This window comes from Sinocyclocheilus anshuiensis, unplaced genomic scaffold (genome assembly GCF_001515605.1).
Source record: "Sinocyclocheilus anshuiensis isolate Anshui unplaced genomic scaffold, SAMN03320099.WGS_v1.1 scaffold11, whole genome shotgun sequence".
In the NCBI taxonomy this organism is placed as follows: Eukaryota; Metazoa; Chordata; class Actinopteri; order Cypriniformes; family Cyprinidae; genus Sinocyclocheilus; species Sinocyclocheilus anshuiensis.
Genome location: NW_015551076.1, coordinates 649,940 through 663,842, shown reverse-complemented (window position 1 = coordinate 663,842; position 13,903 = coordinate 649,940). Strand labels below are relative to the sequence as shown.

The following is a 13,903-nucleotide window of genomic DNA, read 5'->3' as shown; positions in this document are numbered from 1 at the left end:
ACACACACACACACACACACACACACACACACACACACTCACACACACACACACACAACAATATGACAATATGCCTCCCTACGGTTCTACAAGCAAAGCTTTGTTCCTTCCCCGCCCCTGTATTTTCAAGGGAGGAAGCGCGTAAGGAACACAGTTGTTGTACTTTTTAAATGGGCAACTGGAGCAAAGTATTTGGTTAGACTATGATATAACTATGTTTATCACAGACAAATAGCTATGATAATATAGAAACTCCTATAGTACAATTATACTTTCCGAATAAATATTTTTGATTGTTCTGTCAGAGCACTTTTGTCGCCTGAGGTCAGTTCGAGTTCAACTCAAGTATAGTTTGAGCATATCATTATATTACACCCAAGGCAGCGCGAATGACCTCTTGATATATATTTTTTTATTATTTTCTTATCTGTAGCAACAGATAAACTAAGACTTTACTTCTGCTATTAATTATGTCCTGTAAATCCTACCAAACTTTGCCGTCACTACAGTTAGAGCATATAATTTGACTATAGGCTCAAAGCATAATAATGCAAAACGCTGTAGTTAACACTAATTTTAAAACAGTTAAACAGTTTCCTAATATTATTTAATAATCTATAATACTCTATTTAATTATTCAATGGAAATTAATACAAGTGATATTTTAGCTGTTAAAACTACCATCTAAATTGCGTATTCATTACAAAAGGTAGACTATTAAAAAAGCATGTAGCCTATATGTATAAGTAACATAATATGTTGGACATTGATTTTCCGGGCCGGCTTGCCAGACCTTAACCTTTATTAGAAAAAACGTTGTAAATTAATCGAAAATCAAATAGGCTACCTTATGCTTATTTTTCTTATCAAATACTTGTTTGGTTCTTTGCTGCTCCTCTGCATTTAACATCAACATTTCCTCCAAAATAATAAATATTAATCTTTCAGGGTGTTTTACAGCCTACTTTCAATGAGTGTTAAAGATTTTATAGCCCTCCATTTGGTATTTCTGTGTGTGAGAAAGAAGGAGAAGGAGGGAGAGAGAGAGCGCGCACAAGAGAGAGTAAAGGAGAGTTTGTGTGTGTATGCGTGTGTGGGTATGTCCGAGCAACAGAGTTAGGAAGTTTCAGGCCGTAAACAGGAAGGCGAAATTGTGGTCGCGAGCATGAGTCGAGGGCTACCGTTTCATTTTTCACCAGCTTCCTTTTTAATGATATGAGTGGGGAGGGCTCTGGCCTCCGTGAAAAAAATGCACGCATTCCTCTAGAAAGTCACTTAAAAAGACAGGCGTCCATACAACCACAATCGAGGTCAACCACAATCATAAAGTCCATACTTATAGCATACAATGCAAATACAAAACAATGCAAAATGAGGAATAGCAATTTCCCTTGAGTGTTTATATGTGCTGTGAGTCACCAAGGCGACTGGGCGTTAATTCTAGGTGTGTTTGTGCGTCAGAAAAATATTTTCAGGGTGTGTGTGATACGTTTTGACACAAACTCAGGTGATCAAAGACTACAGTCTATGAATGTGGTCTGTGAAAGTTAGCTCAACGACATGTACGACTATTTGGTATTACTGTACTTTTTATTGATGTAACGAGGTTCAGAGAAATTATTTAACAGAACATTTCAATATAAAGTATCCAGCATTCTCTGTCCATTGAGCATCTGGTACTAAAAATCAATTTCTATATTGATTTCCATGAAGCCTCTACCATGTAGACGCAGTAATTTCGAACGTTTAAATAGCAATTTTAAGACTAATGCGTTTTGCATATTGATAAGGGGCAATCTGCGAGCATATCTCATCCATAATGCATAGGGACGGGATCATCCAGGGGTCAGCAGACGGGCACTGCTGCGAAGGCGCAAGCGCAAAACAATACAAGTCCATAACGCAAAATTAAGCGATGTTCGTCCTAACAATTTTTTATACAGTTTTATATAATTGTTTCTTTCTTTCTTTTTAACATTTGTTTTATTTCTTCAATTTAAAGTCAAGACAAAAAATTAAATCTTACAATTTAGTGTGGTGTTTTCTGCATGTTCTACTGGCCTTCTTGACACTTTAGGAAATTCAGAGAAGAGGAAGAGTAAGGGTGAACAGGACTGGCAGATGATACAAGCAAAATTTGAACTCAGGTCGCCCGCTCGCCATATTCGGGCTAACCACTAAGCCACAGATTGATTATTCATATAACCCGTTTAAGACGTAGCCTATTAAAAATGGTCCGAATTCGATAATACAAAATCCCTGATTAGATACTACAAATTCTGCAAATATTTAGGCTGTTCAATTATGAATTATATATAATGCATAATAAAAAAGTATTAATTTACATGAACAGTTCTTAAACAGTGTCGTTATAAGGCTAAAAAAGACCCTATTTATTTTGTTCAAATGTTTTACATATGCATAAATCATAATTAGGCTATAATAAATTAAACATAAAATTACATAACGAACAACAAATGTATTATTGTTAATATAGCTATTTGTAAAAATAATCTCAATATTTGGTAATTTACTTAGCCTAGATAGAACATTTAATTGGGAAATATTTCGAATTAAACTTTAAAACATAACTAAAGTTATGATGATAATTTTATCAAATGTAAATTAAATGTAGGCTAAATAAATTTTAATGACAAATAAATCAAATTATAGATTTTATTTTTTTCCCATTTTATTTAAATGCTCAGCTAGAGCAAATATATATTTACGTGTCTTATTTGTAAGTTACCCTATAAAATTTTTTTTTTTAATAAATAAAAATGCATATCATATTTTCTCCTCCTGACTTTATGCTCGAGTTAGATTTTTCTCAGATGTAACTCTCCTCCTCGCCAGCAGAGCCCGCTTTAGACCAAGATCATGATGTCTGAGGCTTTTGGTTTCTGCTTGTCGCCCTGTTCTAAGGACTAAAGCTTTTGAAACATTTAGAAATACGCGATTTTAAATATCAACATAGAATACGATCTTAAATTCCATCCGACAGATTTCGAGGTTTTTTTTTTCGTGATCTGAAATGTGCTAACTAACACTTTTAAGCATTTTGCCAATAGAAACTTACACACTGTGAGCCAGCCTAGTTCAATGCTTCTGTCGTAAATCAGGCAGCATAAAGCTATGGCTCAGGCACAAGATTGGCTCGTTTCCCCTACATTTAATCCAAAGGAGCGAGGGAAGGTGAACGTAGTCTCGTTAGAAGTGGCGCGAGATTTGGCGGGGTCAAAAAGTTCAGGGGTCAAAAGTTTACGTAGTGCGTGACTCGGTCGTTGGCTGTCGACTCACTACGCTTGACCAATCGCTGGATGTCAATGGCAAAGTGGTAGAAGGAAAAAGAGGGGGAGTGAGGGGTTTCAGACTGTCTCTTTTGAAAAGATTAGAAAAATGATAGAAAGAGCAGAGCTGAGAAGACCGACTTTGTAACAAAGCACGTTCCCGCGAAAGGGTGTGTTGGGGAGAAAAAAAGACAATCGATTCTTGAGGTTAGGGCCTCAACGAAAAGGCCTGATGTTGCACTGCGAACCTTTTATAAAATGTAGCTTATTCATAGATTCATTTTATTATATTGCATTCATGTATTTTGTAAGGCGGCAGCTCGTTTATTAGACAAATAAGGCCAGTCAAAGGCAAATATAACAGATCGTTAGATTTATTCGTGTACGTTAGAAACGTGACTCTCGAAAAAAATCATTAATATTTAGCCTACCTGTCAAAAATACAACAATGTTGCTATTTTTGACGTTTTGTTAAAAATACATTATTAAAAACACACGATTTAATTGTTTATTCTATACTTTATTACTTTCCTAATATTTTAAGTCCAAATGTGAATTATGTAGGCTACATTTCCTTGTCTAAAATCCTTTTAACTCTACACATAAAGCTTGCATAGGGTTTCTGACGAGCATTTACTTTATGTCATAATATTCACGTGAATATGAGAAATAAGAAACTTATATCTATACATTTTGTAATAAAAATAGCAAGCTTACTGTTCGCGACTGAGCTTGTGATTTTGAGCGCGCCGAATGCGTGTTCAACGCCACGCAAATAAAATATTTTATTTTTCTGATTTCGAAAGGAATAAAATTAGTTCAGCGACGCCAGTCCTTTTATTTTGATATAAGGCCTATTGTATTCCCCATTTTTGTTTGTTTATCACATTCTCCTCGTTCGAAACGGAAGACCACCTGCGGTATTTTGTTTACATGTTTAAAATGTAGACAAGTTGTGAATAAACAAAGGAAATGTGCTTAAGAAGTACATTTCCCTTTCTTAGGAAACTCAAATGTAGAGCCATCATATCATAACATATCATATATCATATCATATTATAGGCCCTATATATCATATTCCACCAATCGTCATGAATAACTTAAACAACAAAAACTAAAAGAAAGAAAAACTAAATAAATCATATTCATAAACAATAGTTTATATATATATAGTATTTAAATATTTAAATCTTCACTTTTTACAAGGCGAAAAGATTGAGACATTGGGATTACATCTAGTTTGGTTTTTATTTTTATTTGAGAAATTAAATATTTATTTTAAAGGCGTGTTCGGAATATGTTAGTGTTGAAAAAGCGCCGAGAAACTGGGCAATTGATAATTTGGTCATGAATATTAATTTTTTGGCACGAACATTTGGTCTAATGGTGGTGAGTCAGGATGATGTGAGGCTGAACTACTTGGTTCATTCAGAAACAACGTACGTAAGTGGTGAATAATTATATTAGAAAACTCGTCCCATTTGGAGTTCAGCTAGAGTTCACTGAATTAATTTCCATTCCATCCTAGCATGTGCCGTTGCTGGGCAGTGTTGTACCCTCATTATATATATATATATATATATATATATATATATATATATATATCCCTCAATATATATATATATATATATATATATATATATATATATATATATATACATGCTATTTTTAGAAGAAAATTTCAGACGGCACTTATGCTTTTGCATCTGAAATCTTCATATATATATAGGCCTATAGATAGCTTTTTAAAATATTTAAAATATTGTTATAGCCCCTTAACAGTTTCTGCGCAATATCTAGTGCTTTAGAAATATCTTTAAATATAATTCTAAACAAATATATACATAAATGATTTATCCTACATCATTTATTTTTTTTAAATGTGGATCGTTTTATCAAGGAGGCATTTGGCGTTACCCTTTGAGCAGATTAACACACAACGTGTTTTAATTTTTCACACACACAAAAAAATATTTTATATTAGGTTATTTTTAGTTAACGAATGAACGAACTTTTAACATCTTGTAAATTGCATAGATGTAGTTCTCGCTTCTAAATGAATATTTAGCAGTGTGTGTAATAAACAGTCGTTTTTATAGTCTGGACTTTTAGCTACTCCCTGAATATCTCCTTTAGTGTTCTGAATACAACTAGGAAAATAAAGAATTGCTCTATGGTTGAATTGATTTGTGGGTTATAAAGCCTTTTTGAATGACCCCCTTTCTCAAGCCATTTTTCTTCAAAGTAATGACCTGGGCACAATTCAATATGAGCGAGTAAACTATGCATACATTACTATAGAACTTTAGAGTGGGAGAGACCCAGAGAAGGGGTGAACCGGAGGTCAGCGCGTCTAACAAATATTAAAATGTACTGGGACTCGTGACACGCCTCGCTGTTTAACAAAGACTGCCAAAGTGCGAGATTAATATGAAAACTTGAGAGTCCACAACAAAATGCCTTATATCGCCCAGTGGTATTGTAGAGCTCACAGCGGCTCGAGGCTAACGTGCATTTTATTTTTAGTGGTTTTAGGACAGAGAAGGCTGCGTTGTGTGGGGAAAGCCCCTTGTTGTTGCCAGCAAGATAAAGCGTCAAAACGAAAAATACGGCGCGATGACTCCTGGTGTCGAAGTTGGTGGCTCGGTGCTTTTTTTCTTATTACTGCTTTTTCTGAGCTCTTGAGTCGGTTGAAGATTTTCTTCGATGTTTTAATGTCCGCCTTTCTGTTATCGTCGCTTGATGTTAAAGAGGAGCTCGAGGGGACCCACGGAAATGAGAGGGAGTTGAGCACACAACGGTATCACGGCGAGGTCACGGGCTAAACCTGTGGCTTTGGAGAAAGGAGTGAGGGGGGGTTCAGACGGAGGGACTCACAGGAACGGTTTGTAAAGACCGCGTACGGCAAAGGAGAGAAGATATGGGCGAAAGACTACCGAAATGAGAGGTGCAACGCTCAGAGTCAAAAAAGTAAGTAAAGAAAAAGGCGCTTCATTTGCATATCGCCGCGCTCTCTTCTGCAGGTGTTTGCTTGGGCGGACCACGTGCTCGCGCACACTGTGGCGAGAGTATGGGTTCCCCCTCCTATCATAACGGAGTTATGACTTTGAATTCAAGCCCCACGGAGTAGCACTGTTGCGTGTGTGGGTTTTATATGGTGAATATTTACCTTGGCTATAGTCTCTGAGCCGCGGCTTTGAATGCCTGTCGGTGTACACATTAACCCCATAATGAGGCAGATGGCTCGAGGTCCCCATGGCTCTTAGAAAGAGATGGCTCACGGGGGTGAAGGCGAGGTCGGGGACTTCAGGGGGTGAAAGGGTTAGAGTGGACACCAAGGCTGAACTTTCTCCTTTGCTGTTACATTTGCATCGATAAAATGTGAAATAAGGTGTATAGGTTACATGCGAAGTAAAAGCTGAGCCATCTAAACATTAAATTATTAGCCGTTTTCATGTTTTCAATTCGGACATGGATGCTAACGTGCTTCAGTGCGAGAAGGTCGGCACGATTATTACCGAGCAGAAATCAAAATGAATTGAGAGAGAAGAAAAGAGTCAGACAAGTTGAAAAAATGACTGAAAATGGCAGAGGCCCATTTGAAAAATTGCCAGAGCTTTGACTGCCAAACGCTAGGGGTGCTACAGATTTCTTTGATATGATAAATTTTTTTTATACACATTCAAACTGCTCAGTGAATGAAAAAAGATTTTCCTTCGTTTGAGAATATTTCGATACTATTCGATATTATATTGATACAAGTATTAATACATTTCATTCGTGTATCCTCTGGAGTCACTTTATAATCTTTAGTACATTTTTTTTGCCTGTGCCGCAGAAGAACAAAGGCTCTCCAGAAACCCTCCAGATTTAAATGTGTAAACTATATATATATATATATATATATATATATATATAATTCCAATATCATTACAACATTTTGACATTTACTGAATCCTTATTTTAAATGTACATACCATGTAAAAATCGAAAATATTCATTTAAATTGTTGGCTGTTTGGCATTGTTTTAGTGCTTGATGGAAAATTATAGCGAATATTACGATGTGTTGTGAAATGGTGCTTGTTCATTTGAAATATTTTGGTACGCAACGAAAATTTCGTTGGACACAATATTAATTTTACGATGTTTATTTAGTGACTTTTTTTTACTAGATAACTAGTAACTCTAGTAACTTGTTTCTAGTACAACTTTATTTTCGTTAAGGTATGAAATTTAGGAAACGGAGCAATATGTAGTTACAAACAACTGTATGTTTATCCCTCATTTTTGTGTAGAATTACTGACGTAACATACTGCTTGCTGCTGTAATAAATCGGATACGGTCGATGATTTTAAATAGCAAGTAAACTGCAGTATCGAAAAATTAATGCGTTTTCGTTTTTTTTTTCCACTTTCCCCATTTTCCTTACTTCTACTGTAGAATTAAATAAGGAAATCTTACCTTTTCTGTACATCTAAAATCCAGCCTTGAAATATCGGTGCATCCCCAAAACAAAGAGAAACTCCTTAGAATGAATTAAGAAGTTCTTTATTTCAGAGCGTTTTTCATGAAATGAGTGACCGAGTGTTTTGTGAGAGAAACGCTTGTTTAAGGAGTCATAAAATGTTTGCTCGGTGTCAGGGGGTTAGAGCACTATTGGTATTGCCCTATGTGCATATTTTATTGTTTTATACCCTCTCACTTCGCTATTTATTCGCCGTTTGACTGGTGTTTGCCGGCAACAAACAGAGCTGACCTGCCATAAAACCCACATGTTTTATTCCAGTGGCTGCTTCAGCTTGCTTTAACCTTTGTTGAGATCTGTCGCAGTCGCATTTACTTGCTGGCCTATACGCGCTTTGTATGTTAGATCCTAATCAATTATTTTAAAATTCATGTGTGGCGTGAATAGATATTGTATAGTTGTATAAGTAAACTAATGAACTAACTAATTACCCTGTAATTGTATGTTTTATAAATTTCCAACGATAATCTATTTTTTCCTTTCGGATTTTAAACCTTTTGACAGAAAATTAGCACACCAAGACGACAAAAGGTGTGTGCATTGACCGTTCAGTATATATTGAAGAGACGAAGAGTTTGATTGAGTTCGAGGGTAGGAAAATTCCATTTTCCGCTATGAGGTTGTGTTTAGTTTATAGGCTATGTAGAGGGAGAAATGTACAAGAAAAACTCCAGTGTTTACCACAAACCATTAGCAAAGTTTATAAAGGAAGCACCGATCCATTAAGTGGCGAGACAGATTGCTAATATCCTTGGAGGCAGACTGTTCCAGGTGCAACACTTGACACTGGGAAGGCACTGTCAAGGTGAGCCAACAGGCTCTCTCAATACCTGTCAAGAAGATACCTGTCATCTATATATACCCTGTAGATCCGGATTTGTGTAAACAGACGCACAGTCACAAATTCGTATCTAGGGGAGTATGTAGTTGATGTATAGGCTACATTTCAACTTCAACGGGCAAAGAAGATGACACAATAACTTTCGGTTTGATTTTAATGACTGTTTGGTTGTAGAACAACTATTTTTGTTCTGTAAATTGTGGTGTAGAACTGAAGTGCGCTCATGATGTCACACATATTTTGTGAGACTTTTAAAGAATTAAAAATTAGAAAAAGAATTCGAAATTAGCAAAAAAAATAATTTGTACAGTTTTGCACTGATTAATGATTATCTGAATGCGGTGATTTTTAAACATTATTATCAGTAAACAGCGAGAAATATTTGCTGCTGGTGTTAATAGTGAAGTGAGCACATATATTACTATTCAGTGTGTGTAGATTTGGCATACAGGATAAACGCGCTGTTTGGAGTGGAATGACTGCAGACACCGTTTAAATGCAGAAGGTCTCCTTTGTGATTTAGGAGGCTTTGTAACCTGAATTAGTTGATGAATTTTCTATCGATCTTAAACAAGCCCAGATTCATCTCTGACACGCTGCTCACGCCAAGACCATTCTCTCACCGTTATTAGCGAGTGCATTTAAGAGCTTGGCCAAGGCGAGCTTCTTGCATCACTTTCCCCTGGTACCGCTTTTCATGAACACTGGCCAAAATTAAGCAGGATTTCTGTTCGCCAAATCTGAAACAGCTCTTTATAGAGGTGTAGTCATGTTCTCAATGTGCAGATGAACTGAGAGGGACTGGGGGCGTGACTTTCTGTGGGGCTGCTAGAATCCAGCATGCCTTTTCGCCGTGTCTACTTTCGCTTGCTATTGTTTTGATTTACGCACTGTCTCATCCAGCGCATAGCAACGTATGAGAGAGTATGGAATTTTGGACTATTCCGAAATGCGAGTTGATGAGCACGGTCTAAACTGACTAATCCCATTTCCTTATCCGGGAATCGCGAAGATCCACGCCATTGGCTGACGATGTCACATGGACCCTTAACTTTGTTCACTTGACAGAAAGTAGGAGGGTTCTACGAAACAGGAAAACGAGTAAAGGGATACATATAAATTTTAGTATATTTTGTGTGCAATTCAAAGAAATTAATGGCCATGAGTTCCTATTTGATCAACTCCAACTATGTGGACCCCAAGTTTCCACCCTGCGAGGAATATTCCCAGAGCGACTACCTACCCAGTCACTCTCCGGACTACTACAGCGCCCAGAGACAAGACCCCTCGTTCCAGCATGAGTCGATCTACCACCAGCGGTCGGGCTGCGCCGACCCACCCTACTCATTGTGCCAGGGTTCGGGGCAGCCTGCTGCGGTCATCTCTCCGCGAGGTCACGTTCTACCCACAACCGCACTCTCGACCCCTCTCCCTGAACCAAGCCATCACTGCGACTCGGTAACTCCGAGCCCCCCGCCTGCCTGCGGTCAGACTCCCACTAGCCAAAACACTTCAACGGTCACTTCAAGAAAAGATCCCGTGGTATACCCCTGGATGAAAAAAGTCCACGTAAACATCGGTAAGTGCAGCTAAACTTCTCTTACTAGTGTTTCCGTGCGCAGACAGCTCAGCCACTTTAGAAAGCCTAATGTCCGGCGTTAAATCTATTGCTCCCCTTATGAAGTTGCCCTTGGTCGAGATTTACGATCGTCTGTTTGCAGGGCAATATAATTACACCCTCCATAAATTTTTATTGCACTCCTTCTTTAAGCTCTTTCGGGGTCTATGCAACTTTCTCGTTCTAATTTCTTCCCGAGAAGAGGTTTATGAGTTCTCATGTAATCCATAAGTTAAGTTTTATGTTTTAGTAATTTGATTTTAAGTGACTGGACGGATCAATGTGTTCTTTACACTGTCACTTAACTATCGTTAATAAAAAAAAGTTTTATGGGAGCTAAAAATTTAATAGTTATGAGGACGACAATAAAACGTTAATGGCAATACAAACAGTTGGACTCTTTTATAAACTATTATTCCGCGATAATTAGCCTAGTGCGTGTATTCATAGAGCTGCCATGGTGTGCGCTGAAAAGAGGGCAAACTCCGTGTTTGCAAAATCACGGCTTAACATTAGTCGCCCATAGCCAACTATAGAGTATGCTGTTCCCTCGTAGTGAATTCATACCTCATAGTATGAATTCTTATGCAAAAATATAATATCCCTATTGTTTTATCTTGTGCTGCTATTACTGACTTATTCTGAGCAATAAAGTCTGGAAATTAGTGTCACTGTCCCGACAATATGCCATTGCTTATCATAGACAATGGCCACTTTTTTGTTTTGTTTGCCATTTTTGCATAACCGAACCTTTAAACAGTCACATTGTATACTTGCAAATACGAGATAGACGGATATATTTTTTTCATGTTTAAATACATTTATTACATTATAGGCTATTATTATAGTGTTTGTGCATCTGATTGTTCATGAACTGGAGTGTACATATCTACGTACGTGTGTGTGTGCGTGTGTGGCTGTGTGTGATTGTGTTATATTTTTTGTAACGTGTCGCTCTCTGTATCCCAACAGTGAACCCGAACTACTCAGGGGGTGAACCCAAGCGCTCACGCACAGCCTACACGCGGCAGCAAGTCTTGGAATTGGAGAAAGAGTTCCATTACAACCGCTATCTGACTCGCAGACGGAGGGTGGAGATTGCCCATACACTATGCCTATCCGAACGACAGATTAAGATTTGGTTTCAGAACCGGCGCATGAAGTGGAAGAAGGACCATAAGCTTCCCAACACCAAAATACGCAGCAGCTCTGCCAACACTAATTCAAGCAGCAGCCCGACACTGGGAAGCAATCAGAACCGAGCAAGCGGACCTCCGCCAAGTCTATAGCCCTCCACTGTTGCCCAAAACACGTACAATTATAAAATCAAATTTTCTGGAGTGTAGAACGTGGATTTTACCCGCGTTGTGTCTCCCAACTCTCCCCTGCACTCTAATTACAGGGATAAAATAGGAGGAAGATGTGGGGGAAAGGAGCAAAGAAATTGTTCATCTTTTTAACACTAAAAATGGGTGAAGACTCGAACTCAAATGCTACTATGTATGGGTTGCCTTCCCAGTCTGGTTCCCATTTTTATCCCGCACGCCTCTCCTGCTCACTCGCCCCCTCCATAAGCACAGAAAGGCGGCAGATAGCTTTCAGATTTGGTGAAGATGGATCCGTGTTTCATCTTTAATCACGCCAAACTCGGCCCCATTTGTCATGTTTACTCTGTGGTACAAAGGATGAACCGTAGGCCTGCCCATTACCTCGACGTCTAGCGTTGTGCTTAATAAATGAGTCGCTCTGTTTTGTCAAGAAGCCTTTTCGAACTCCCTTTATTCCCCTGGCTTATAAATAACTAGCCGAGTGTTTTTCAACTGATATGAAGTTTTGTATTTTGTAGCAATTAGGTTATTTTGCATTTGCTATTTGCATTTCGAATGCAATGCCAATGGGACTGAGGGTTTATTGTGCGTGTGGTCCATTTGTCGCTCATTAAAAATACAGGGACTTGTTTCACTCGCCTGTTTAGCGCATTTCACTTTAAGAACAGCAAATTACTAATTAGTTAGTATTAGTATTAAATATAATATAAAAGTTAAATGAAGCTGGACGGCTAGATATGCATAACCAAAACCGGTACAACGCAAAGCATTTTAATGAGAGCACTGCTAAGTACTATTTGAATTACCTCAATTGCTTTTTGTTTGTTTTTTGTTAGTTTTATGAAGTGATACGTTTAAGTTCTTTGGACTTAATGGCAAATATCTGCAATAGCTAATCTCAGCATTTGTAAGTTGAAATGAAATTTAAGTTAAATGTGGCCAGGGTGTATAGAGAAAGGTGCGTATATTGCATGAGTAAATACACTATATTTTAGTTTATTCTTTATTATGTCATTACCACCCTCGTTTTGTTTTATGGTACATAGACATGTGCACATACATTTCACTTTCTTTCTTTCTTTCTTTCTTTCTTTCTTTTTTTCTCAATTTTATTAATTTTATTTTATTATTATTATTATTATATATTATTAGTTTTACATTCCAAAGATCAGTTTTCTCGCTGATGAATTGTAAATTTCTCCTCTTACATGTTTGTATTTTGTCTTCTTTCTGCTTGTACCTTTCACTGTTTATCTTTGTTACATGTAAATAGCTCTAGAAATTTAATAAATGGCGGAAAAGTATCATCTTTCTTCATGTGTCATGTCTTCTTGTGGATTTTAAAGCTAGATATGCTTATTTTAAATACATATTTCTTATAGGTGGATACCATCGTCTTTTGCTAAAAACACAATTTAATTGAATTTGGCTTGCCACTGCGCATTTTCGTTAGCCTTGTAGCACTGGCCTGTCTTGAAGACCACTGCATATACCTCTCTAGTGATTTATATCGCTGCATTGCGAGTAATCCTGGTACATTACGCCTTGTAATCTTATTCTAAATCACAAAACCCTTCCTTTCTGTCTCGTCTCTCCTTAATTTAACAGTGCACAAACTTTCTGCTCAACGATGCCGTGAATGCGCCTAAAAATATGGATCCATGTTAGAAAAAAACAGAAGTTAAATAGTTTCTCGGCTCGTGGGCTTTTAATGCTTTAATGAGTGTAATTCTTGCACAACAGTTTCGCGGCTGTTTTCCAGCGCAAGCTGTGTGTTTTTTATATTACAAAGGAGCGGGTCGGTGCCATAGCTCAAACCCTGACAACCAAATAGATAATCAAGAAGACAAATGGCTTCTTTTGGAAGGCGCAGCCCTTGTATTAATTTTCATTTTCTTTTCTCAGAGCAGGTATTGAAAATATAGAGCCGGAGAAAATAACATTCCGTTTGCTGGCGTTGAACTTTACACAAAAGTATGGCCTTAAATTGGTCTTCTAGCATTCCGTGGCACAGAGAAGATTTTCTATTACTTGCTTGTTGATATCAGACAGACCTTTTCGCCACACAGCCCGCTAAAGCCATTTGTCTGTTTTCTCCCTTTTATTTATGAAATGCTGTCTGGACATAACGTCAAACACTTTAAAAAGCAAAAAATGTGAGGCAGTAAAATCATATGAAGACTATAGTTGAAAGTTTAAATATTTAAATGTACAGAGTTGTGTACGTATTTGTTTTTTGATAATATAGTTGATAATATTTTGTTTTTATTATCTAGGCTAATACTGATTGCAGTGGCA

The 13,903-nt window shown here is 37.4% G+C and overlaps 1 protein-coding gene and 1 long non-coding RNA gene across 2 annotated transcripts in view; one reads left to right on the top strand and one right to left on the bottom strand.

Moving 5' to 3' along the window:
• Positions 1-13,903, bottom strand: part of LOC107662390 (uncharacterized) — a 254,756-nt gene that overhangs the window by 10,952 nt on the left and 229,901 nt on the right. The window lies entirely within an intron of this gene.
• On the top strand, positions 9,767-12,413 carry hoxb4a (homeobox B4a). The gene is made up of 2 exons (XM_016452380.1): positions 9,767-10,238; positions 11,250-12,413. The coding sequence occupies exons 1-2, from the start codon at positions 9,815-9,817 to the stop codon at positions 11,564-11,566; spliced, it is 741 nt and encodes a 246-aa protein (XP_016307866.1). The 5' UTR covers positions 9,767-9,814; the 3' UTR covers positions 11,567-12,413.